The sequence below is a fragment of the Rhinopithecus bieti genome, unplaced genomic scaffold (genome assembly GCF_001698545.2).
Source record: "Rhinopithecus bieti isolate Rb0 unplaced genomic scaffold, ASM169854v2 scaffold_76666, whole genome shotgun sequence".
Taxonomy (NCBI): domain Eukaryota; kingdom Metazoa; phylum Chordata; class Mammalia; order Primates; family Cercopithecidae; genus Rhinopithecus; species Rhinopithecus bieti.
Window position 1 is genome coordinate 1,120,773 of NW_016829831.1, and position 26,342 is coordinate 1,147,114.

The window sequence follows — 26,342 nt, forward strand, 5'->3', positions numbered from 1 at the left end:
TTTTTTTTTGAGATGGAGTTTCGCTCTGTCGCCCAGGCTGGAGTGCAGTGGCCGGATCTCAGCTCACTGCAAGCTCTGCCTCCCGGGTTTACACCTTTCTCCTGCCTCAGCCTCCCGAGTAGCTGGGACTACAGGCGCCCGCCACCTCACCCGGCTAGTTTTTTGTATTTTTTTAGTAGAGACTGGGTTTCACCATGTTAGCCAGGATGGTCTCGATCTCCTGACCTCGTGATCCACCTGCCTCGGCCTCCCAAAGTGCTGGGATTACAGGCTTGAGCCACCGCGCCCGGCCGAGTTAGATTGTCTTAAACCACCAATGGAAATGTTATTCAAGGCGCAAGTCCTACTAACAGGAGGTCACAGCAATGTTGTCAAAACTCATATCTCGGTGCCCTAGGCCAATACAGAAGAGATTTTCCTACTGCCCTTCATTATAATTTTGACTTGTGTCAAGGATTTGCTTAGCTGAAGGTCATAAAATGCTGTTACATTAAATGTAACTATTATTTATTTAAGATGAAGTCTGTTTACGCCAAGGCTGTTTTTTCATTTCATTTTAGAAATTAGAAAATATATAGAAAAGTTAGTAGAATAAATAATAAATAACTCACTTTAATTCTGACGTTTTCAGTCATTAAATATTTTAATTAATAATCTCCAAGCATGGTGACCCAGCCGGGCCCCAGCACTTTCCTGCAGCCTTCCCCGGGCTGGAAGGCAAGCACAGGTCAGCAATTATCTGCAGAGGGAGCAGCTGGCCCCACCCAGACCCAGAAGGTGAGTGGCAACCCAATCAAGCCTCAATGCTCTGCTTAGGGCTATCCCCGTCCCGGAAGTAAGATCAAGCCCACACACATCTGTGTAGCCTAGCTTCTGCCCCTGCCCATCCCAAATTGCTAAGTAGCAATCCCAGAGAACTCACTTTGCCTCACAGCCTGGCATGTTGTCCTGCTGAACTACACATTCTAACAACAGTATTTCTCAGCCAGATGTAGGGCATTTGAGTGCCCTTTTAGTTAAGCAATTCCTTCATATTGTGGGTGAATGGAAGACAGAAGGGTATTGCTCTGTGACTGTCTCGGATCAGGCAAAGTTGCAGACTATTTGGGAAGACAGTCTGCAGCTTTGCCTGATCAGAGGCAATCACAGAGCCCAGCCAGCCACTCAACCTTAGAATAGAGTTCAGAAAGTGGTCTCACTGGAACGTGAAGCACAGAAAGCAATTCCACTTGACCTCAGTGCACAGAAAACAGCCAAGCCCACCTAGAAAACTCAACACCAAAGTCTGCTTATCTGGGATTGCTACCAACTAGCCCACCTGGAATCCCAGACTAGACTAAATAGTGAAGGTCTGCTACCACCAAAGATCATCTACAAAGACCAAAACAGGTGGCTGTTTCCTCAACTGCATAGGCACCAATGCAAGGACCAATGATTATGAAAAATCAAGGAAATATGACACCACTAAAAGAAACTAACAAAGCTATCATAATGAAATTGGAAGTAAAGATCTAAGAAATGACTGAAAAAACTTCAGAATGATCCTCTTAAAGTAGTTTAGGAAACCACAAGAAAATATGTATAAAAAATAAAATAAATGTTAAAAACAATTCCCAAACAAAATGAAAAGTTTAATAGAGAAACAGAAAAAAAAAATTTTAAATAGAAATCCTTCTCCTTGAAGTGTGGTTATTTGAAAAATAAAGAAATCCTACAGATAAAGAATGTAATACCTGAACTGTAATATCAACAGCAGATTTGATTAAGCAGAAGAAAGCATCAGCAATATCAAAGATGACATTTGAAATTATCTAGTCAGAGGAGCAAAAGAAAAGAATGAAAAGACTTATAGTTATGGAACACCTTCAAGGGAACTCAGAATCACATAATAGGAATTTTAGAAGATGGAAGAAAAAAGAAGTCAGAAAGCGTATTTAAGGGAATACTGGCTGAAAATTTCCCAAATCTAGGGAAAGACAATATTCATGCATAGGACACTCAGATGTTGCTAATCAAATTCAACCCAAAAGGGGTTTACCGAGATACATCATAATCAAATTGTCAAAAATTCAAAGACAAAGAAAGAATACTGAAAGTAGCAAGAGATGAGAAACTTACCATGTTCAAGAAAGTCTTAATATTGCTGTCAGTGGATTTCTCGGCAGAAACTCTATCAGCCATGAGAGAGTGGGATGATATATTCAGTTCTGAAGGAAGAAAACCCAAAGAAACTGCCGACAAAGCAAAGCTGTCCTTCAGAAATGAGAGGGAAATTAAAACTTTCCCAGACAAACAAAAGCTAAGGGAGTTCATCACCAGGTGGTCTACTTTTAAGAATTGCTAAAGGGAATTATTTAAACTGAAATGAATGCCTGCTAATTAATAACAAAAAATATGAAAGTAAAAAATTCAATGGTAGTAGGTAATACATAGTCATATTCATAATTCTCTAATAATGTCAGGGTGGTATATAAAGCCATTTATCATTACTATGAAAGTTAATAGACAAAACTAATAACAACAAACCTAGCTGTAATAAATCATTAACAAATAGAAATTACAACAAATGTAAAATTTGACATCAAAACCATAAAAGGTAGGGGAGAGGAAATGGAAGTGTAGTTTTTGTATATAAAGTTGTTATTAGCTTAAATAGCCTGTTACAAGTGTTTTATGGAAGCCTCATAGTAACCACAAAACATAAACGTGTAGTGGTTGTGCAAAACACAAATACAAAAGATTCAAAGCGTAGCACCAAAGAAAGCCATCAAAACACAAAGGAAGATACCAACAGAGAAAAAAGTAACAAAAAACACAGAAAATAAGTTACAAAATGGCAACAGCATGTGCTTCTCTACCAATAATTACCTTGATGTAAATAGATTAATCAAGATATATTTATGTAATGATTAATATTTATCATTACATAAAATATTATGTAAGACATATTTACAATATGTCTCCGATCAAAAGACGTTTAAAGGTTAAATGGGTTTTTAAAAATTCAGCTATATGCTGCCTTCAAGAGATTTACTAATAAGGACACATATAGACTAGAAGGGAAAGGATGAACAAAGATATTCCATACAAACGAAAACCAACAGAGAGCAGGGATAGCTGTACTTATATCAGACAAAATAGACTTTCAGTCAAAAACTATAAAAAGAGACAAGAAAGATCACAGTATAATGAAGAGTCCATTCACTAAAAGGGTATAACAATTGTAGATACATAGGCACCCAACATTAGAGCACTTAAATACGTAAGGCAATTATTAAATGAAGAAAGAGAAAGACTGCAATACAATAATAGTAAGAAACTCAATACCTTAATTTCAACTGTGGACAGCTCATTTAAACAGAAAATAAACTTCAAAAATTGGCCTTGAATTATGCTTTTGACCAAATGGACCTAACAGACATATACAGAACGTTCTATCCAACAGCAGCAGAATACACATCCTTCTCAAGTACACATAGAACATTTTCCAGGAAGGATATGCTCAGCTACAAGATAAGTCTTAAAAACTTTGAGAAAATTGAAATCATATCAAGTATCTTTTTGGGTTACAACGGCATAAAGGTAGAAATCTAAAAACAGAAAATATCTTGGAAAACATGCACATATGCAGAAATGAAACAAAATGCGCCTAAACAACCAATGGGATAAAGGAGAAATAAAAAGGAAGTTAAAAAATAACTTGAGACAAACAAAAGTCAAAACACAATGTAGCAAAACATGTGGGATGCAGCAAAAGCAGTCCTGAGGGAAATGTATAGCAATGAATGTCTGTATCAAAACACAGGAAAGATTTCAAATAAAAAATCTACTGATACACCAAAAGATGTTAGAAAAAGGGTAATAAATCAAGCCCAAAGTTTGCAGAAGAAGGGAAATAACAAAGATAAAAGCAGAAATAAATGAAATAGAGATGAGAAAACAATAGGAAAATGAATAGAACTAAGAGTTGGTTTATTGAAAAAACTAAAACAAAATCAACAAACTCTTAACTAGACTAAGGAAAAAGAAAACTCAAATAGATAAAATCAGAAATGAGAGAGGAGACATTACAATCAATATCACAAAAATACAAAGGATTATAAGAAACTACTATGAAGTAGTATATGCCAATATACTATGCCAATAAAATGAATAACTTAAAAGAAACAGCTGTATTCCTAGACACATACAACCTACCAAGATCATAAAGAAATAGAAAATCTAAACAGACCAATAATGAATAAGGAGTCTGAATCAGTAATAAAACTTCCAAGCTAATTTTATGAAGCAAGCATCACACTGATACCAAAGCCAGAAAAGGGACAAGAAAATTACAGGCCAGTATCCCTGAAAAATACAGATGCAAAAATCCACAACAAAATATTAGCAAACCAAATTCAACCATACATTAAAAGAATCATTCACCATGATCAAGTGGGATTTATCCCTGGGATGCAATTCAATACACACAAATCAATAAGTATGGTAGACTACATTAATAAAATGAAAGATAAAAACCATATCTCAATAGACGCAGAAAAATCATTTGACAAAATTTAACACGCTTCATGTAAAAACCCTCAACCAATTAAGCAGAGAGGGAATGTACCTCAATACCATAAAGGCCATATATGACAAATCCATAGCTAATGTCATATTCAATTGTGAAAAGTTGAAATCTTTTCCTCTAAGATCAGATTAACAAAATAAGAATGTGCATTCTTACCACCGCTTTTCATCATAGTACTGGAAGTCCTAGCCAGAGCAATTAGGCAAGAGAAAGAAATAAAAAGCATTTTAGTAGAAAAACAAGTAAAATTGTCTGTATTTGTTGATGACATGATTTCATCTGTAGAAAACTCTAAAGACTCCACCAAAAAACTGTTAGAAGTGATAAAAGAATTCACTAAAATCGCAGGACATAAAATCAACATATAAAAATCAGTAGTGTTTCCCTGTACTGATAATGAACTGTCTGCAGAAAAGGAAATTAAGTAAACAAGCCCACTTACCATAGGAACCAAAATAGTAAAATAGTTGGATATAAATTTAACCAAGAAGGTAAAAGACCTATATACTGAAAATGATAAAAAAAATAAAAAATAAAAAAAAAACTAACAAAAGGAATGGAAGAAAACACAAATAAATATAAAGGTATCCTGTGTCCATAGATCAGAAGAATTAATATTGAGAAAATGTCCTTACTACTCAAAGTGATCTATGCATTCAAAACCAACCCTATCACAATGTTGTTATTTTTTACAGAAATACAAAAAACTACCCTTAAATTCATATGGAACTACAAAAGACCCCAAATAACCAAAACAATCTTGAGCAAAAAGAACAAAGCTAGATGTTTCACACTCCCTGATTCCAAAATATATTGCAAAGCCGTTTAAATCAAAACAGCATGGTACTGGCATAAAAACAGACACATCAACAAATGGAATATGATAGCCCAGAAAGAAACCTACACATTTACAGTTAATAGATTAAAAAAAAAAAAAAATGCCAAGAACACACCACGGGAAAAGGATTATCTCTCCAATAAATGATGTTAGGAAAACTGGTTATCCACAGGGAGAAGAATGAAATTGTATCTCATAGCACATATGATCCATCAATTCAAAATCGATTAAAGAATTAAATATAAGAACTAAAGTTGTAAAACTTCTAAAAGAAAACATAGAGGGAAAGCTCTACAGCATTGTTATGGACAAATATTTTTTTGAATATGACCTTGAAAGCACAGGCAACAAAAACAAAATAGACAAATGATATAGCATAAAATTAAAAAGCTTCTGCATAGCAAAGGAAACAATCAATGGAGTAAAGAGACAACCCACCAAATGGGGAAAATATTTACAAGCCATATATCTGATAAGGAGTTAATATCAAGAATATATAAGGAAATCAAACACTGCATTAGCAAGAAAACAAATAGTCCATTTTAAAAATAGGCAAGAGATCTGAAAAGGTAGTTCTCAAAAGAAAGGATGCAAATGGCCAATAACTATATGAAAAAATCTGAGTATCACTAATAATCAGAGAAACACAAATTGAAACCACAATGACATATCACTTCACACTTGTTAGAGTGGCTTTTACAAAAAAAAAAAAAAAAAAAAATCTGTTAACGCACTGTTGGTACAAATGTAAATCAGTACAGCCATTATGAGAAACTCTATGAAGGCTCATCAATAAAAACTAAAAATAGAACTACCATATGATTCAGCAATCCCACTTTCGGGTACATATCCAAAGAGATTGAAATCAATACGGCAAAGGGTTAACTACGCTCCTATGCTTACTGCAGCACTATTCACAGTAGCCAAGATATGGAATCAACCTCAGTGTCCATCAGCAGAGGAATGAACAAAGAAAATGTGGTACACGTACACAATGAAATACTATTTAGCCTTTACAAAAGGAAATTCCATCATGTGGGACAAACACGAATAAACTTGGAAAACTATGCTAAGTGAAATAAGCCAGACACAGAAAGAGAAAAGCTGCAATATCTCACTCATATATAGAACTTTAAAAAGTTGAACTCATAGAAGTAGAGAGTAGAATGATGATTAGTGGGGGCTTGGTTGGTGGGGAGAAGAGGGTGAATAGGGAAATACTGGTCAAAGAGTACAAAGTTTCAGATAGGAGGAATAAGTTTTCAGACATATTTCATAGCAAGATAACTATAGCCAATAATATTGTATTGCACATTTCAAAATAACTAAGAGGTAAGTTTCAAATGCCTGTCCACAAAAAATAAGCAAGGTGATGTATGTGTTAATTAGCTTTTCAAAACAGTCTGCAAGCCTGTTTTAATTTGTCAATGAAAATATTGTGGAATGCTCCAGAGACTCCAAGCCCAGGGATTTATTTCAGTTGTATACTCTGCATATCTGGTGGGTATATCCCCGGTCAGCAGTTTCATTTGAATTCAATAAAGCCATGTTTTCATTCTCTCAGCCAGTGTCAGCTTCTTCTATTCAGAGATCAGTCATACGTATGACCCACCCACCACCTGAGAATCTGGGGGTTAGCATGAAGGAAAAAGGCAGTAGGTGTTTTTTCCTGCCTAATGCCATCACTTTCAGTGATGTACTACTGCCAATAGGTCTGTGATTTCCAGGTTACTATGTGCTTGTGTATGCATGTATGTGTGTGAATGCACAAGCACATATGTGTAATTCACAAAACCAGGACCTGTTCAAATCTGTGTCAGAGGTACAATTTTAATAACAGCCATTGTTCACCTATTCTTAGGGTAGCTGCCTGTCCACCATGAAACACCTGTTGACATTTGCACTCAAAGCCCCAGGGAAGTGAAACAGAGCTTCCTTTTGTGAATGTCATGCAGTTTTAGGGTTTAGTTTATAAAAGCAATATTTGCAGATAGCTGGAAACTATTATGCAACTTGTGCTCGCCTGAAAAGTATTCACTTCAGGTGTATGATCATTGAAAAGCCAAGCACATTTTCATCTGAAATAGTGGGGACAGGACTGCTTTACTGGCCTGAGAACAGCCCACCAAGACAAGACAGCTGCCATCCTGGATGACAGATATTTTGAATTAAAGGAAGTTTTGTTCTTGAGAGAGAAGTGAAAATAATGAACAAAACTATTGGCTCTTCTTACTAACCTCATTTTAGAGGTTATGAAATGAATGTTTCTGAAAATAGGGTTTTATTGAGACCAGCATTCTTTCAGTGTCATATAAAAACACAAATGTGAGACCATACCCCATGCCATTCGTCCTCCCTGTATATTTATTTCTGTAAAGGATGTGATAACATCTGTCCTCCAATTAGCATGGAGTCTCAGGAATCAAGTGGGGAAATGTCTCCTCATACCATGGTAACTGTATCCCCAGGAGACTGTCATTGTTAAAATTTGGGATGCATTAAACCATTAAATAAACATAACTCATCTTTCTGACTTTAATCAGTAGCAATTTAGAATGATATTTTTATATTAACAAACACATATATTATGAGGTTGAATACAAAATTGTGCATAATTTTGAAGACAAATTATTGGACTTCAAATAGTTATCGCAATTGTAGGAAGCGATTTAGATTCTATTCCTGGATTCCACCACCCAAGAGTCAACTGACAGGGGGCCCTGTTGGAGGAGATGGTTAGGCAGCATTTCGTTATCTGGTAGCACTTGGAAACACTCTAAAACAGGATGGAAATATGAAGTTCTTCTGTTATGGGAGTTCACGTACCTGTGGTTCATAGCTCAAAGTCATTGTGAAACTTGCTCGTGTTCCCTTTTTCTCTTAGCACTGTACTGCTTTCCATCATCTCACCTGTGCAAGACATCTGTCACTGAGGTCCACCTTGGATTTGTCCTAACTGTCCTCCAAGAGCTGTCCTTTTGGAAATGTATTTCAGGCTCCCTATCTTTCACAAACCCTTCAAGACTTATGTGTTGGATGCTCCCTTCCCCTTTGCAATGCCTGTTGTTTTCCGAAGACAGTGAAAATGAGTGAACCTATCTTCCTACATTAGCAGATGTTAGTAGGTTTATGTCTAACCTCATGTGTAGTATACTTGCATTTTAGAAGTTTTTCTAGTGTTGATCAAAAGGATGCCTCTAATAATTAGAATATCAAGCTCTGTGGCTTCCCAGGGGACACAATTATTTTAGAAAGTCAGATCTCCTGCAGAGGCACAGGACCAGTTTTTGAGAAGCTGTAGACCCCAGATTCTCAAACACGGTTTTCCATGAAAAAAACCCATGAAGATGATACCGTGAAAACAATGCTCTTACATTAATTTTAGAGAATTCACTCTTACCTTGTACCAGGTTACCTCTGGACTTTGTGCATCACTTTGGCAGCTGAGACTGGGGCAAGAAATAGAGCCAGTGCTCCCAAGAAGCAGGTCTTGCTTATGTGATGCAGAATTCTCACAGGATGCATTTGACTGGGGCTTAACTTCTAAAATCATCTTGACACAACAGGCTACATCGTAGGGGCTCCTAGGAAATTAACAAGATCCTGTGAACATAGACATTTTGTCTAGATAATAGAAGATTTGGAAATGTTTTCAGATAGAAATGCATTTGGAACATACTTAATCATCTTGGGTCTACAAATATATGACCCAGTATTATTCACCCCTGGGGTCAAAAAACGAAGGGTGCATTTATCCTGAATGATGTGAGGATAGCTTTTCCTAATGCCCTCTAATGGGTCTCCATTCGAAGGTTGTCGGTACCATTGAACATCAGATAGGTCCTTACTACCCGTAAGGGGCAGGTGCTCAGGGACTTGTGTTGGTGAGAGTCGACTTCTGTGGCAGAAATGTGATTTCTGTGGCTCTGGTAAATCACAAAATAAGATAAATTCCTCTTCACTTCTTGTAGAATATGTCCAAAGGAGTTTTTTTGTGGAACAACCTAAAAATCATAATAAACAGAACAACATGGAAACACATTAGAAAATGGAATTCTAGCTTACATTTACATCTAGTGCTTGATTTAACAAGAGATTCAGCTTCCTTGTGTGTCTTTCTTCTTCACTGTCCATTTTGTAGGGGAAAGGAAGTGCCTGTTCTAATTCCCTCCCAGTGGACTCCAGTATCACCAGCAGCAGCCCTGGTTTCCTGGAAAAGACGGTAGAACCCTGGCTCATCCCTCTTCAGCTGCTCTCACTGAACACTCAATTACAGTAACAGGGTACCTAGTCAATGCTTGGTATCAGCTGAAAGCTGTTCACCCCAATAATTCTCCTCTCAGTCCCTTTTTAGCAGTAGGATGGAAAGGTTGTTTATTAATATATCATGCTGCTGATATATCAGGTTATCCATCACTTTACGTTTGACCACAGACCCACAGTGCTAAGATGAAAAGTGAAAATCCCTACCTGAAATATTAAATCCTTTAGTTCTCTCTCCTGAGACAAGCCAAAGAAATATCCAGCCCAAATAGAGCATTGTTCTCCCGTGTTCCTGTCATCACTCCAATAACTTCATTCCATTGCTAGAGGAGTGTTTTGAGATTCAGAACTCTGCCCTGCGTATCCCCTTCATTTCTGTCAATCAAGAAATGGGAAATGAAGAAATCAGGACCAGTGACCAAAGTGCAACTTACACAGGAAGCTTTGAAAGGGCAGGTCCTACCCAAACCGGCCTTCACTTGCCTCAAACTTACGTGGGTATTTCCAATTGGGTTTCAATTGTGTCATTTCTTACAAATCATCTTAAGCTCCCGATATCCCTAGGCTCTATGCAGTGTGTTCTTTTAATGCCATTTTCCCCTCATTAACCTTTTTTGTCTGATGTGCTCACCTAGCATGTATATTTCCATGAGTAATTTGGAAAGAGTTATGTTTAACTTTTCCTGAAAAAAATGACGCATGTTGAATAAAATGCCAGATTTTCACAGTTAGGAAATCTAGAGATATAGCTCCTACTGATAAAATTTGAGAATGTTTGCACATACTACTCTGTATATATGGTCTCCCCACTTGCCTTTCCCTTGTCCACAACGTCTCTGAAAGAACAGTCCTCCAGCTCCACCACCAGACACATCTTCCTAAGAAGCAAGCCTGAGCATCTCATTTCCATGCCCAAGACGTCACCAGCTCCCACCACCCATGTGATGAAGCACAGATTCCAGAGCACCGTGGACAAACCCTGTAGCGTTTGGCTCTCTCATGTCTTATCTCTGATTTCTTCCTTGGAGGGTCGTTCCCTGACCGCCTGGATAAAGAAGCCCCTCCCTCCCTTCTTGCCAACAACCACCTCTCTTGCTTCTCATTTTCGATGACTTCTGTCTTAGCACACATTATTGTCTGAAAATATCTTATTCCTAAAACTTCTCCCCAACTAGAATATAAGTTCCATCCCAGCAGGAACTGAGTGTGTCTTTCTGAGTCCTGCAGCCTCTCTCCAGGAATGGTGCTAATAACAGGAGCTCAGTAATGACTTGTTCAGGATTTAACCGTGCTGCAGTAGATGAGGTGTTCCTTATACCTTGTCCTCCCACTAGATTGGGAGATCCTGAAGAGCGGAGATTATTCCTTTGGCACTCTCCTAGGGTCAGGAGATACGATTTCTGAAACATGATCTCTGCTCAGTTTTTCAGAAATGATAAACACTTCCAGAGTCGTCAGAGCAAACACATTGCAATCTACTATGGCAATTCACTTACTGTGTGACTCCAGTTAAATCACGTGGTCTCTTTCTGCACTTCAGCTTTCTTACCTGCAAAATAAAATGTCTGGACTGTATCAGTAGTTCCTCCACCTTAGAATGAAGGAATCAGAATTTCTGATGTGTAAGTCAGGATACTTGTAATTTTTTAAAAAGCTCCCTGACTTGTAAATCATAAGACCAGATGATTGCTAAGATCATTCCAGCTCTACCATCTTGCAATTTATGTCCAAATGTCCAAGCCTATCGCAAATTAGTTACCACGATGCCCAGCAGCCTCCAGCCCTCAGGAATTTCTGCCAACCTTGAGATGACAGTTACTGCCTAGGATACACCCACCCACGCACTGGCCTCAGCCCTCCGGCTGCCTGGGGCTGATTTCAGGCTTCAGCTTTCACTCTGGGACAGTGCTTCTCAAATCATCTTGATTATAATAGTCACATGAAACACTAATTACAAATGCAGATTTTGGGCTTCCCGAGGACTTATTAAATCAGATTCTCAAGGAGAAGAACAATGGAACCTACATTATAAACAAGCGTCAGAGCCACCATGCTCATCCAGGAGACATCTTTGGGAAGTCCTGCTCAGGGATAAGCACAGAGCTTGGGGAGGTGGGTCAGTGCTGAGTCACAGTAGCTGTTGCCAGCATTGTGGGCAACTGACCGATGTGAGCCCAAGCCCAGTCTGGAAGTCTCATTTATGCGGGACAATGCGCCCACACTGTGTGGCTTGCTTGTTAATATCTACCTTTTGAAGGCCATCTAATATCTAAGTGACGTCTTCCATGCTGCCGTCACTAACATGCTTCCCTGAATCGGAAGGAGCCACACAAATGCAGAGGACATCATTTATTGAGCACTGGACAACTTAAGCCAAATCAAGCCTCAGACTCTGCTTATGGGAATAAAATAATGTGGCCCTCACTTACTTTCTGTAAAGTGAAGCGGAGCGCTGTCCTTCTTGTATTACAGGTGGACAACCAAGGCTCACATTGCTTGGAATGGCAGTGTCCATTCTCAATGATAATCACATACCTGGTAAGTATTAGCAGGGGGATTCATAACTAGGTATAGAGGGTCTCAAAGCTTCTGATTTCCCCATCACCATACGCTGTCCTTCACAGAAGGAACTGAGAGTCTAACAGCGCTGGGAGAATCTACAGAATCTCTTCAGTTATTTTCCAGATGCGTTTTTGGAGAATCACATATCTTTTGTCAGAGGATGAAGATTTCTCTTTCAGTTGTCAAGGCTACACCTTCAGCTGTCTCTGGGAGAAATAATGAACTAAACTTTCCCCACAGAACTTTGTGGTGGGAAACGGGGAAGAGAGAGGAAAGTTCTGGAGAAAGCAGTGTCAACAGGGGTCTGAGGACCAGGGAGAGAAATTTCACCATCAAAGGCAGACTTAAACCACTTTACACAGAGAACACCTGCAGACAGAGATTTGGTCTCGTGTAATAGTGACAGTATTTAATTCAACTGGTATCATTATGATTCTCAGATGGTCCGTGGTGGCTTCAGACCCCATTGTCTAGGGATAACAGAAAATGAAGCCATAGTGCCTGCCATCAAAGATGTCACAGTTAAGCTTAAATGGGCATTCAAATTTGGCAAACATCTTGAATCTCTCTGCTCTTAGCCCTTCCTGTAAAATGCTCAAAGCACTATAAACAGGTTTATTTTATAACCACCTCTTTTTTTAGTGAAGACTCCATATATATGGAGATGAAAATTCTGTTAGTAAATAACCCATTTGTTATTCTAAAATAGTTCTTGAAAAGTAATTGTGTTAGCAATTCATTTTTTAAATTATTTAAACTCTTTTCCCAACTTATATTTTCTGGTTAGGAAATCTAGTGGGGAAAAAAAAAAAAAGTACCTCTCTCTTACCTTTATTTCCTGCTCTTAAGACATAAAAAAAGAGGAAGGAACTTCAAGTCCTTATTTCAGTGACTGCTGGCTTTTGTATCTGAAGGAAAATACGTGAGAATATCCGTTTTCGAAGGGTTCTACTATATTTCTTCCTATCCAGAGAGATACCTGGAGAAGACACAGTAGCCACGTAACTCGCATCAGCTCAAAAATAATGGGTTATAACTGGATGAAAAAGGAAAACCTTATTTTGTAAATGACCATTGACATTGTGAAATGGATGGTCATACAGAGGAAAATCAAGTAAACTACCTCTTTCCGTAGGAAATGCTCTGAAGAAGAAGCATCTAAAACTCTTCTCTGACCAACCTCCTTGACAAGATAAAGTTTGTGGTTGGGTTTAGTTGAAAGAGTGAGTAAGCTGGTTTCCTTTACAGGAATTTCCTGTGAAGAATATTAACTCAACTCAATTTCTCAACTGTGGGTTTTGTTTTTCTTCTTGTAAAACCAGCCTCCAAAAGTGTGACCTTTGAGATCAACACTAAAGCCTATTTTGTGATTAACTTTCTAATTTTGAAAAAGAAAAATTACCTCTCCAACACCAATTTTATAAAGAAATAATTTATTAATACACAAAGGAAAATACGTTTAATGTCTAAAGTTACTGGGGTTTTTCTGTTCCTATTGAGAGGCGGTTTCAGAATATAACATATAATTGAAAACTCCATTGTTCCTTTGCTAGAGCAACTGAAACCATTTAATACTTCAAACACTCTGAGACCACAATAATCATAATGAGTTTTGTCTAGAAACCATCTTGGTTAAGTCTAGATAACATCCTCCATCAAGAGTCCAGTATTCTAATAAAGGTTAGGCTGGCACAGCTGAGCACATCAAAGTTCCAGGCTGCTTCTACACATATATAGAGAATAACATGAAATTCAAATGAAAACTAAATTTACTTTGGCATGAAAGCAAAATAAGTGTTTACCTGAGGCGAGGGTAGGAGGATACAAGAAGAATTAGTAACTGTAGACAGAAAGGAGCCCCCAGAATGTATTTACTACTGGTCATGAATCTACCTAGGATTCCGAGACGATGAGGGTTTGTTCCACGCCTATTCCAAGAGTGGTAACAAGAAGCAGTGAAACAGACACTCCAGGCACGTGATGCTTCAGGCTTACAATGTCATGTGGCAACAGGCCCAGTAATAAGAACAAGGGCAGGAGACCTGGGAAGTTTTGGAGAAATGAGGTTGAACGAATCAAAAAGGCTAATAATAAGGTGTTGTTTTTGGTAAGTGTTCAATAACCATTGAATGGAACTATATTCAAGTGAATGGAGGTTTGGAAGCTGTCCTTGTGAAGTTTCAGAGATCTTGATGCAGACCTCAAAACTGCATCTAAAGTTACTGTATTAGGCCATGCTTGCATTACTATAAAGAAATACCCAAGACTGGGTAATTTCTAAGAAAAGTGGTTTAATTGGCTCATGGTTCCGTAGGCCATACAGAAAGCAGAGTGGCATCTGTTCCTGGGGAAGCCTTAGGAAGCTTTCAATCTTGGCAGAAGGCAAAAAGAGAGCAGTCACATCACATGGTGAAAGCAGGTGCAAGACAGGGGTGGATGCAACCCACTTTTAAACTACCAGATCTCACTCACTGTCGTGTGGACAACACCAAGGGGATGGTGCTAAACCATCATAAGAAACCTGACCCCAGTGATCAGATCACCTCCCACCATGCCCCACCTCCAACACTGGAAATTACAATTTCATGTGAGATTTGTGCAGGAACTAATATACAAACTATTTCAGTTATTTAGTTGTCTCCTAAAGTGAATTTGATCACTTTAATAGTTTGAACAGGTCTTACAGGAAATGGAAAGTCTCGCTGTAGACATTGTGGAGCTAGTGTCCAAGCTGCCATCAATTCTTTCACCACCTCCTCACAAAGCCATTTACTTCCATGTGCATTTTGTTTCTCACATCAACAGATAAAATGTAGTTTCTCTGTCCTTGAATGTAGGCTGACTTTGTGATTTGCTTTTGATGAAAAGAACACAATGGAAGTGACACTGTTGCCAGTTGCAGACCGGTTCTTAAAAGATCTTCAGCTTCCAATTCCTCTTTTGGGAGCCAGACACCAGGTAACAAGCCCAAATATCCTGAGATCACCTTACTGTAAAGAAGTCTAAGCTAGGCAGGTTGTGAGAACAGGAGAGAAAGAGATGCTTGGCCAGGCCCCAGATGTTCTAACCAACCCAGCTTCAAGCATGTGAGTGAACAGCTCCAGCAGATGTGACATAGAGAATAGCTCAGCTGAGCCCAACCCAGATTGCAGCATTGTGAACAATAATACATTGTTAAGTTTAAGTCATTATGTTATGTTTAAGTCACTAAATTTTGGGGTAGTTTGTTAGACAGCAATAGATGATGGAAAAATATGTTATCCTGTTACCATTGGACAAATGAATTCTATTTCACTTGAGATAAATTCCTGGATGAAATGCAAATGAGTCCATTTGGTGAATTTATGTTTCAAATCATGTTGTGCGTACCTATTATTTTCTCAGAAATATGGTTCAAGGAGAAATAAAACACTTTTTTGACTTCCAACGATTCATATTTTTGAGAGAGAAATAATTATAGTGCATAGTCATGAATCTAATCCAAGAAACATATACTATCCGTCTTCTACCTGCAAGATCTTTTGCTGGTTGACCTAAAAACGTGCTGAGTCATAATTAATATAAGTAAATACTTTATTTGGGCAGCCCTTGAGGATCACATTGTGGGACCATAGATTCAAGTTGTTCTGAATATATACTCTGATTAGCAGCAGTCGTAAGTAGATTTTTAAAAGAAAATAGGAGGCAGTTTCTAAGTTGTTTAGCAAGAATTACATTAAAATAACGTAAGCTATTGATTGGCTATCCATGGTATCTGTCTCGCAATGTTCAAGAACCTGAAGATAACGAGTGAGGTAGCTAGTCAGAAGCAAAATGACTTTAAACAATTGCCCTAGGCATGAGTGCAGTTGGGGGTGGGAGGTGGGGAGCATGGCTGAAGTCACATACTCATATCTTTCTGGGCCTAATAAATTTTGCATACCTCAGATAGCTCACACTACTCTGAGCTATTTTTCTTCTCTCTTTTCTCCCCTCTTTGATCAAAAATCTTCCCACGGAAGCATTGATGATCAAACTCTGCTTAGGTTAGAATAATAGGCATCCTTCATTCCTTGGCTTCCCAAGGAAAGCTCATTCCTAGATAGATCCCAGTCAAGTCACTGATTTGTATAACTTCCATTGCTTGTTGAATTATCTCTAGTTTTTGAAGCTGTATGCTTTTGTCTTTCTTGGAAGAAATAAAGATATGAGAGATACGTGGTGAAAACTGTTTCACTGGGGATTCAATCCAAATTTTAGGAAAATAATAAAAACTCAAAAACAATTAATGGTCAGGGTTGTGATCTAATAACACGTATGCTATAATCTTCCCTGGAAACATAATTTTTCTCTCTCCAGCTTGTCATTTCTACCAAAGATAGAAGTGGTGTTTATCCCAGAACTGCAAAGTTGGTCTGATATTATGGTAACCCTTCAAGGGTTAACAGTTGAGTTGAGGGAGCAGAACCTCTAAAGGTCTCTTCTTATATGGTAATGCTAGACAAAGAAATGCACAGCAGGCCACAGGACAGGAGCTCTTAGCCAACCTGAGGACTGAAGGACGGCTTCTCCAGAGAATTCACTGAATTTTCATTATTTTTTTTTTAAACCTTAGGTATAGATGGTGAAGGCGATGAGTTCTAATATTTTCATACTCTTCCCTAGACTGTCAATCCTCTGTCCCCATCTCCTGCTGCTCGACTCTCCCCTTGGGACATAGTTTCTCTAACAGCTCACTTACATGGTGGTTGTTTTCCCTCCCCGACTCCAGGTACCATTGGTTTCCAACCATTGCACCGCCCTCCTCCCTAAGAACCCCCAGCTTCAAATATCATGTCCTCGGGCTATCCCTCCCAGTATCCCTCCTTGCTGCAGTCATCCACAAAGCCCTGGGTCACTCTGCTTTATTCCCTGAAGAGTTTAGTTCTGGGCTAACTCTTACTCTTACCAGAACTCTTCCTGTTTCGATTCTTGGTATTAGCATTGATATAGATGATCCGTTTAATGACTCCCTCTCTCAGTTCTTTGACTTCCTCTCCTCCAAAGTTCTTGTATTCCATCCTTACGTCACTATTTATTCCTGTAATCATAACCTAGACTTGTCATTGCTAATAATTGCTATGCCTCCATATTCCCAATTGAAAGCATCCTACTCCCTTGGCAATTACCTCCTATCCTCCAACTTACTTTCCAAAATACTCAAATTCCAACATTCACTTCGTCACAAAAGAACCTTACATTAATCCTAACAAATTTTCAATGATCCCCTTCACGCTTGCATTTTCCAAATTAAATTCTATTGTTATTCATTATCTGTCCGTGAATAGTACAAAAAACAATTATTTGTATTCATTTAGTTAAATTTCTTTATGTCGTTCATTAATATGTTTTCAAATTCTCCACTAGAAATGTATTTCTAGTGGACAATTAATGCTTTCTCACATTAATGCATTTTCAATGCATTCAACATATTAGGAAATCTCCTTCCTAAAAGCCATCTACCTGGAACGTACTCTTCTGCTTAAATACAGCAAATGCACAATTTCCAGCATTGGATTTCCATTTATCATGAGTCTGGAGATCTGGAGATGCCTTCCACCATTTTCCTTAGCTGGATTCTGTTTCTCTAAAGCACGAAGTACTATATGTTCTCTTTATGGAAGACCACTTCTTCCAGGAGATCTGAGACAAAGAGACATGGCAGGAAATATCTTGAGGCCTTACATGTCTGAAAATATCTATTTTATCCTCATAGTTGAATAATTGTTTGACTCAGTAGAGAAATTTAGGAGATAATGCCATTTTCTCCCAAATGTTAAGGCATTTCTGTCTCCATTTTGCTGAGTAATTAATTGGTGGGCCCTTTCAATCTGAAACTTCATATCATTCTATTTTGAGATAATTTCTTATTTCCAAAATATTATTTTGTTTTATTCTCATTTTAAAGTGTCTGTTTATTGTCATTTTATAGATATTCTATTACTTTAATTTAGACTAATTTGCAAATTCTTCCATTTTTTTTCTCTATTTTTATTTATTTAGCTCCTTGTTTTACATTCTGGGTAACACTTCATCATTTTCCAAACCTGATACTGTCTTTTCCACTTTAGTTAATTCATTTTTAATTTCCAAGTTATTTTTATTATGCTCTGAAGTAATATATTTTCTTGTCTCTCTGAAAATATTAAAGTTTGTTCTTTAAGTATGGTTTTCCTTTGGCTTATCTCCATTTCCTCCAAATTCCATTTTGTTATTTGTTAATCTTGGCCTTTCATAGTAAAGAATTTTCTTAAATATGTAAGGATTTTTAACTGTCTACTAATATTTAATAAGGACAAAGATTTTGCACACATACACACAACTACAGACCAATCTTGCTTAGAAGCATATACACAAAGTCCTAAATAAAATACTAGCACATAAAATACATATTTTTAAAATTCATTAGGATGAAGTGGTGTTTATCCCAGAACTGCAAAGTTGGTTTGATATTATGAAAACATTAACATTCTCTATGGAGAAAACTATATGATATATGATCACCTCCAAAAGTTGCAGAAAAGGTTTTGAACAAAATAAACACTCATTTAGTTTTTTTTTTAAAAAAAAAAAACTAAACATGTTGTTTAGTTTCCATGTGTTTGTAAAAGTTTTTTGAAAATTCTCTTGTATTGATTTCTAGTTTTATACCATTGTACTCAGAAAAGATATTTGAAATGATTTTAATCTTCTTAAATTTTTTAAGACTTGTTTTGTGACTTACTATAAAATCTATCCAGAGAATGTCCCATGTGCAGCTGAGAAGAATCTATATTCTGCAGCTGTTGAGTGGAATGGTCTGGAAATGTCTGTTACATCTATTTAGTCAGACTAAGAAAAAAAGTAGAGAAAACTAGAATAAATAAAATCAGAGACAAAAAAGGAAATGCTACAACCGATATCACAGAAATACAAAGGATCCTAAAAGGCTATTGTGAACAATTATATGCCAACAAATGGGACAAACTAGAAAAAATGGACACATTTCTGGACACATATAACCTACCATGAAGAAACAGAAAACCTGAAGAGATCAGTAACAAATAATAATATTAAATCAGTAAAAAGTCTTCCATCAAAGAAAAGCCCAGGAGCTGATAGCTTCATTACTGAATCCTATGAAACATTTAAAGAATAACTAACACCAATTCTACTAAAGCTATTCTTTAAAAATTGAAGAGAAGGGAATACCTTCAAACTCATTCTACAAGGCAAGCATTACCTTTATACCAAAATCAGACAAGGACACAACGAAAAAGGAAAACTACAGCCAATATTCCTGATATAATAAATGCAAAATCCTCAACAAAATACTAGCAATCTGAGTTCAACGGCACATTAAAAGATTTTCACCATCATCAAGTGGGATTTAATCCAGGAATGTGAGGATGTTTCAACATATGCAAATCAATAAACATGATGTATCACATTGACAGAATGAAGGACAGAAACTGTATGATCATTCCAACAGATGCTGAAAAAGCATTTGACAAAATTTAACATTCCTTCATAGTAATCTCTCAACAAATTGGGAACAGAAGGTGTAGGTATGTCAATGCAATAAAAGCCATATATAAAACCCACATCAATGCAATAAAAACCATATATAAAAACCCACAACTAATATCATACTAGATGCGAAAAAATTGAAAATTTTCCTCTAAGATCTGGAACGAGATAACGATGTCCACTTTCACCACTTCTATGCAATATAGTACTGGAAGTCCCAGCCAGTGTAAACAAGCAAGAGAAATAAGTAAAAGGCATCAAAACTCGAAAGGAAGAAATGAATTATCCCTGTTTATAGACCGCATGATAATGTGTATAGAAAACCCCAAAGAATCCACTAAAACATGGTGAGAACTAATAAATTCAGTAGAGTTGCAGGACATGAAATCAACATACAAAAATCAGTAACATTTTTATACCCAAATAGCAAATTGTCTGATAAAGGAATCAAGAAAACAATCCCATTTACAACAGCTACAAAAGAAATAAAATTCTTAGCAATAATTTAGCCAAGCAGGTGAAAAATCTCCACACTTAAAACTATAAAACATTGATTTAAAAAATTGAAGACCACAAAAAATATTGGAAAGGTGTTCCATGTTCATGGATTAGAATTAATACTGGTAAATTGGAGAAAATATCTGAATAGCTATGTCTCAAAAGAAGACATACAAATGGTCAACAGGTATATGAAAAAAATGTTTAATATCACTAATTATTAGGAAAATGCAAGTCAAAACTACAAAGAGATATAAACTCACCTCAATTAAAATGGCAATTATCAAAGAGATAAAAAAATAACAAATGCTGGTACAAAAGTGGAGAAAGGGAAACTTATTTACTATTGGTAGGAATGTAAATTATTACAGCCATTATGGAAAGTAGTATTAAGATTCCTCAAATAATTGAAAAATAGACCTACCGTATAATTCAGCAATCCCACTGCTGAGTATATATCCCCCCAATGAAATAAAATCAGTGTGTTAAACAGATATCTGCACTCTCATTTTTATTGCAACAGTATTTGCAATGGCCAAGATATGGAATTAATCTAAGTGTCTATCAGTGAATGAATGCATAAAGAAAACGAAGTATGTATACACAATAAAATATTATTTATCCAATTAACAAAAAGAAATCCTGTCATTTGCCACATGTATAAGCCTGGAGAACATTATGTTAAATGAAATAAGCCAGGCACAGAAAGATGAATACCACATTATCTCACTCTTTCATGGAATCTAAAGAAGTTGATGACATAGAAGTAGAGAGTTAGGATAGTGGTTATCACAGGCTGGGAAGCAGAGGGAGAGGGAGAAATTGGTTAATAGATACAAAAGTACAGTTAGGAGGGGTAAATTTTGGGGTTCCATTGCACGTAGGATGACTATGGTTAACATGATGGTATTATATATTTTAAAATAGCTAGAAGAGAGGGTTTTAAATGTCCTGATCACAAAGACATGATAAATGTATCACGTGATGGATATGCCAAATACCCTGATTTCAGTTTTAATAATGTATATATGCATCAAAATATCACAGTGTACCCCATAAATATGTACAATTATTATGTGTCAATTTAAAACACACTGACCAATGGAACGGAATGGATGGTCCAGAACTAGGTCTAATAGGATATGAAAATTGAATAGACATTAAATGGGTATCTTATATTAGTGGGTAAAAAATGACCATTTTAAGAGGTGATGTTGTGATAAATACACAGACATATGAAAACAATGCAATGGATCAATTTCTCAGACTAAACACCATAATAAATTCCAAATGGATTGAAGATTTAAAGTGAAAAATGAGTCCATATCAGTATTGAAAGAATGGATTAATTCTTTTAAAATCTGGGAATGAATAAATACCGAAAGCAAAAAACAAAAAACAAAAAACAAAACAAAAAAAACTGGAAAACAATTGCAATTTACATCATAAAGTCTTAATATGTCTAACATGTAAAAACCTTCTCACAATGGCAATGAAAGAGATCAAAATCTCTATAGAGAAATGGGCCAAAGCTAAGGGACAAGCACTCCTAGACACTGGTGGTAAGAATACAAAATGTTACAACCCCTAAAAGATGAATTGGGCAATATGGAGCAAAATTACATATGTATTATCCTTTGACCCAGCAATCCTATGTCTAATATCCCAAAAATATTCTAGGGAAAAAGCATGAAATATGCATGCATAAGACTTCTTGTAACATAAATTGTAAGAGCAGAAGACTGGAAATATTTGGGACTGGTTGAATAAACCATGGTATAGCCACACAATGGTATACCACATATCTGTACAAAAAAGTATTTGTCAGAAATAGTTCCACGTACAATTATGGAGTGATCTGTAGAATATATTATCAAGTGGTAAAATCAAGGGGAGACATTGTATATAATATCTGCCATTTATCTGTGAGAGGTGATAAGAAAAAAATGCATGAATATTTACTTATATAAAATATAGAAGGATAAACCAGTATCATTTTGAAAACGTTTTGCCCTATTATAAAACAAAATAAAATTTTAAAATCAATTCCTAAAATCAAAACAAAACAAATAAATATGTTTAACTGACAAAACACAATAAGAGGAATAATTTCAAATAATTTTAGAATACAATGATGACTCTATATTATAGTGAAATATTCTCAAGGGATAAAATGGTACAAAAATGTTTTCAACTGTTTTTAGGAAACAAAATATTAATGGATGTGTTGGTATTATAATTCTTTGAGATATATGCATATCGGATGTATGTACATTGTGGGATAAAGCAAATTAACAATTATGTTGATGCCATTGGGAGCTGGAATTTTCTGCATGGCAGTGTTTCCAATGTAAAATTGATGAGGCTAAGTAAAACCTGTGGTCCTAAATTTAAATTGGACTTTTCAGTATGAATTTAGAATTCATTTAATGGATGTATATGTATTTCCTTGTTATATCTACTTAGAAAGCCTAGAAACATTGAGTTAAGAGTGTGCAACTGTTAGACCCAAATCGTGGTCTCTAAAAACAATTTCTCACTGAAAGGAACCATGGCTCCTTAGAGAAATGGCTTTGTCTGGAACTAAGAACAGAACAAGTGTAGAACACCTTCCCATATCAGAAAATCACAACAACAAAATTAGGAAATGATCAAAAATACTACAGTAGAGTCAAAAGAACTTAGCAGTCAACCTGAAGATGGCCAAAGACAGACAATTTTAGTGTTAGAAAATGATTGTTAATTTTGTTAAATGTTGACAATTGTGATTTTGAAGATAAGCATCTATTTACTGGAGATGCACGTAGAAGTATTTAAAAGTAATGTCATCACGATGCAAGAAACCTATAACAAAAACATCCAGTATGAAAAAAAGATAGGGATAAATTAAATATGGGAAAATGTTAACAGTCTTTGAGTGTGGATTGTAGATATATGAATATTTGTTGCATATTTCCTTCTACTTTGTATGTTTCAAATGTTTCATAATAAACATTTTAAAAGGTAAAGTTAAAGCAGCCAAGTGCTCTCTTTTTGCCTCTTCACTTACTATAAGCTTGAATTCCCTCTTGGCCATACTTTTTCTAAGTTTCACAATTTGAGTGTAATAATATGATAGCACTGAAAATCAAGAGAAGCAACTTGAAAAGTCAGTAACTGGTTTGCGACTCACTGCAGAAAACAAATGTAACTTTAACATCACACCTTGTTTTTGACTTGGTTATCACCATTACTTATCAGTTTAGCTCAAGTGACTTTGGTAATTTCAAAAATACATGACTAAAGAATGAAAATGTAAGGGTATTGGCTATTTTCTACCTTGGTTTGTGAGTTTCTAAAGATGAATTTTAAAAGTGGTTTGATTCAAAAAATCATTATAGAAAGTGTGTGTGTGATCTACTTACATGCTTACTTCCAAGAGGACAGTCCTCAAATAAATGCTTAATTTCATGTACATTTGTTAAAAAGTGCAAGCCAGTTATGGGTCATATCTTAGTAAAACCTTCATTCATCTTTTAACTTCATTTTGTACACAGTGCACATGATCATTGAATAGAAATAAACAATGTAACAGAATCTTGAAAGTTTTAAAGTTAATTATTGTGCTACACATATTTCTAAAAAGCCATTTGTTCATTCATTCATTTTCACAGGCTGTTTGAGTGATAATTATTCTAAAGTCAATTTCGTTATAGAGGGCATTGTTTCTAAGGCATGTTTTGAAGTTTATATTTGTCTATATTAAGTCTGGTTGTAAGTGGTATAAAACCCAGTATAAGTGGCCTTAGTTTATTTCTTTCCAAGGTCACCCTATGACCAAGATGGCTTCTACTCAGGCCCATGTGCAAGTAACCAGAGCCAAATGTTCTTCTAGAGAAAACTCTCAGCCTAAGGCATTGACTTACTGACCTCTGTGCTCTGCTATTGTCTCATCTCTCATCTTAATAGTGTTCACTTGGAGAACATCTAAAGCAAAAGGCTTGCATCAGAAGGTGGCACCCGCAGTGCCATTTCTGCTGATGTTTGAACAGCAGTGCCCAGCCTCACCTCCTGCTAAGACTGCTACTCAAAGCTGTTGCTCGTGGTGTTCGCAGTTAGGTGCACAGAAGCAATTGGCCTTCTCAACCAACAATTCCACATTAGAGAGCTTTTAGTCAACTTAGACTTCAGCCTGTCCAGTTCTGGAGCTGGCAGCTGCAGCAAGAGCTTCCTGGTTGCACAGATTTCTTTCTGGTTGTGGCAAGATCAACAGCTCTATTTGGCAGCCCAGGTTTTTCGTATGACTTTGGAAGACATCCCTAGAAGAGGAGCCTAGAGTCCGTTTCTTCATCTCTCTAAATAATTCTGTAATGATTTCTGTTTAAACTGGCTAGAGAAAATTATATTCATTGTATCTAAACCATGACCTCCTGAGAGATATTCTGTTTTGTTAAGTAAAATGTTATGTAAGGCCTTAACATACAACATAGATAAAAGCAGTGTGGCTCTAGTTGTGGTATGTGGAGGGGGTGGGAACAGTGAGGTGAAGGGGAAGATCCAGGAGCCCAGCTCCCATGTTCCCCAATTTTCCATTCCACCATCTAGGATGGTCCCTGGGTCACAACCCCAAGACTCCTAAGCCACTATTTGAAAGTCAGTTAACATGTTCACTATTAATGATCAAGCACACACATCAAATTGTAGCAATCATGTAAATGAGGTATGGCATTCTCCAGGTGTGTCTGTGCACCCGCGAGTTATATGCTAGAAGGAGATAAAAATTTTCAAAAGCCTCACACAGAAATCTAGGTGTTGGTCTTAAGCTCCCAGCCTGGACTGTGATCACTATCAGCATGGCATGCAGGTGGGGCTGGAAGGCCCTGAGGCCTGCCCATGAGTTTCCTGTTAGGTCTGTGGCTTGGTCACTCTTTGAAGATTGTAATGCTTAAGGTTGCACTGCTCAGAGCAGCGTCTGTTCAGACAGATGGCTTCTGCTAATCCTGGGTCCTCTCCCTCACAGCAGAACTTTAGACCAAGGTGACAGGTTAATTCCTCTGAGCATTTCCAGCTATGATTCACCTTGGTTTGTGGAACTGATTTTGCTAATGTCCTCTCTTTGGACAACTGCCTCCTTTCTGCGCCTCACTGAGAGCCCCAGCAAACCCAACTGCCTGTCATTTGCCTCAACACAGGCCGGGCGCCTAGTAGATGGTGGGGGTTCCAACTCCCTGTATCTCAGCAGAGGACACAGTGGGCAGATGTTCTCCATCGTGTGTGCTCTTTCATTCTGCACTGAACTTGAATGCTTATTTTTTAACGGCTTATAAGGAATCCTGAACATCCCTCTCACTCTCTTTTCCTCCTCGGAGCCAGTCCTAGGCAGCCTGCTTCTTCTCCTCAGGTCCCTGCCCTAGGCCCACTTAGTTTAAATTGTTAGCGCCAGAAAAGTGCCTGCAGCCTCCAAGATGCTCATCTCCAAGAGGAGGCCGTACGCCGTCCTGTGCCAACCTGGTCAGGCCGCTCGTGTGCGACTGTGGCCAAGACCCTGGAGTTACCATGCCTCAAGTTTCTGGGTTTGGAATATATGGGGCCTAAGGCTTCTCTCTGCTTTGAGAGGATATAGCTCTAATGAGTAAATCCTTCTAGGATATGACAGACATGTGGGAGGTGCTTCTTCACATGCCCTAGAGAGGTAGTTGTGCTGATTCTCTGAAATAGATTTCACAGTTTAAGAGCATCTGAACCATGGAAAATAAAGCTGTTTTATTCCTGAAAAGTTATCTGTTGGTCCTGGTTGGGGATGTTTAAACCAGAATTTTAAAATATGCCCATTAATTATCTGACATGTGAAGACCCTGTGTTTAGTATTGAGTGGCTTGTGAGAAACAGAACGGAATTATTTTGCTCCCGGATGGAAGGTATGAAACAAGAATGTAGGTGCAAGGCAATTTGACATTTAAAAAGAGAGAGGTGCACGAGTACATTTTGAATGGCCCATATTCTATTTAAACAGGTAGGAGTCTACAATGAGAACGAGGAATTGGAATCTTAAAGTAAGTGAAAAGACGTCATGACGTTTCAAAATACAGGCATTAGACTAATGAT

The 26,342-nt window shown here is 37.1% G+C and overlaps 1 protein-coding gene across 1 annotated transcript in view; it reads right to left on the reverse strand.

The window, feature by feature from the left end:
• IL18RAP (interleukin 18 receptor accessory protein) overlaps positions 1-13,311 on the reverse strand; it is a 32,803-nt gene extending 19,492 nt beyond the window's left edge. The window contains 5 exon segments of the mRNA XM_017864995.1: positions 8,809-8,992; positions 9,088-9,412; positions 9,879-10,046; positions 11,168-11,220; positions 13,063-13,311. Coding sequence (XP_017720484.1) covers positions 8,809-8,992; positions 9,088-9,412; positions 9,879-9,948 — 579 coding nt within the window. The 5' untranslated portion in view covers positions 9,949-10,046; positions 11,168-11,220; positions 13,063-13,311.
• Between the last annotated feature and the right edge of the window lie 13,031 nt (positions 13,312-26,342).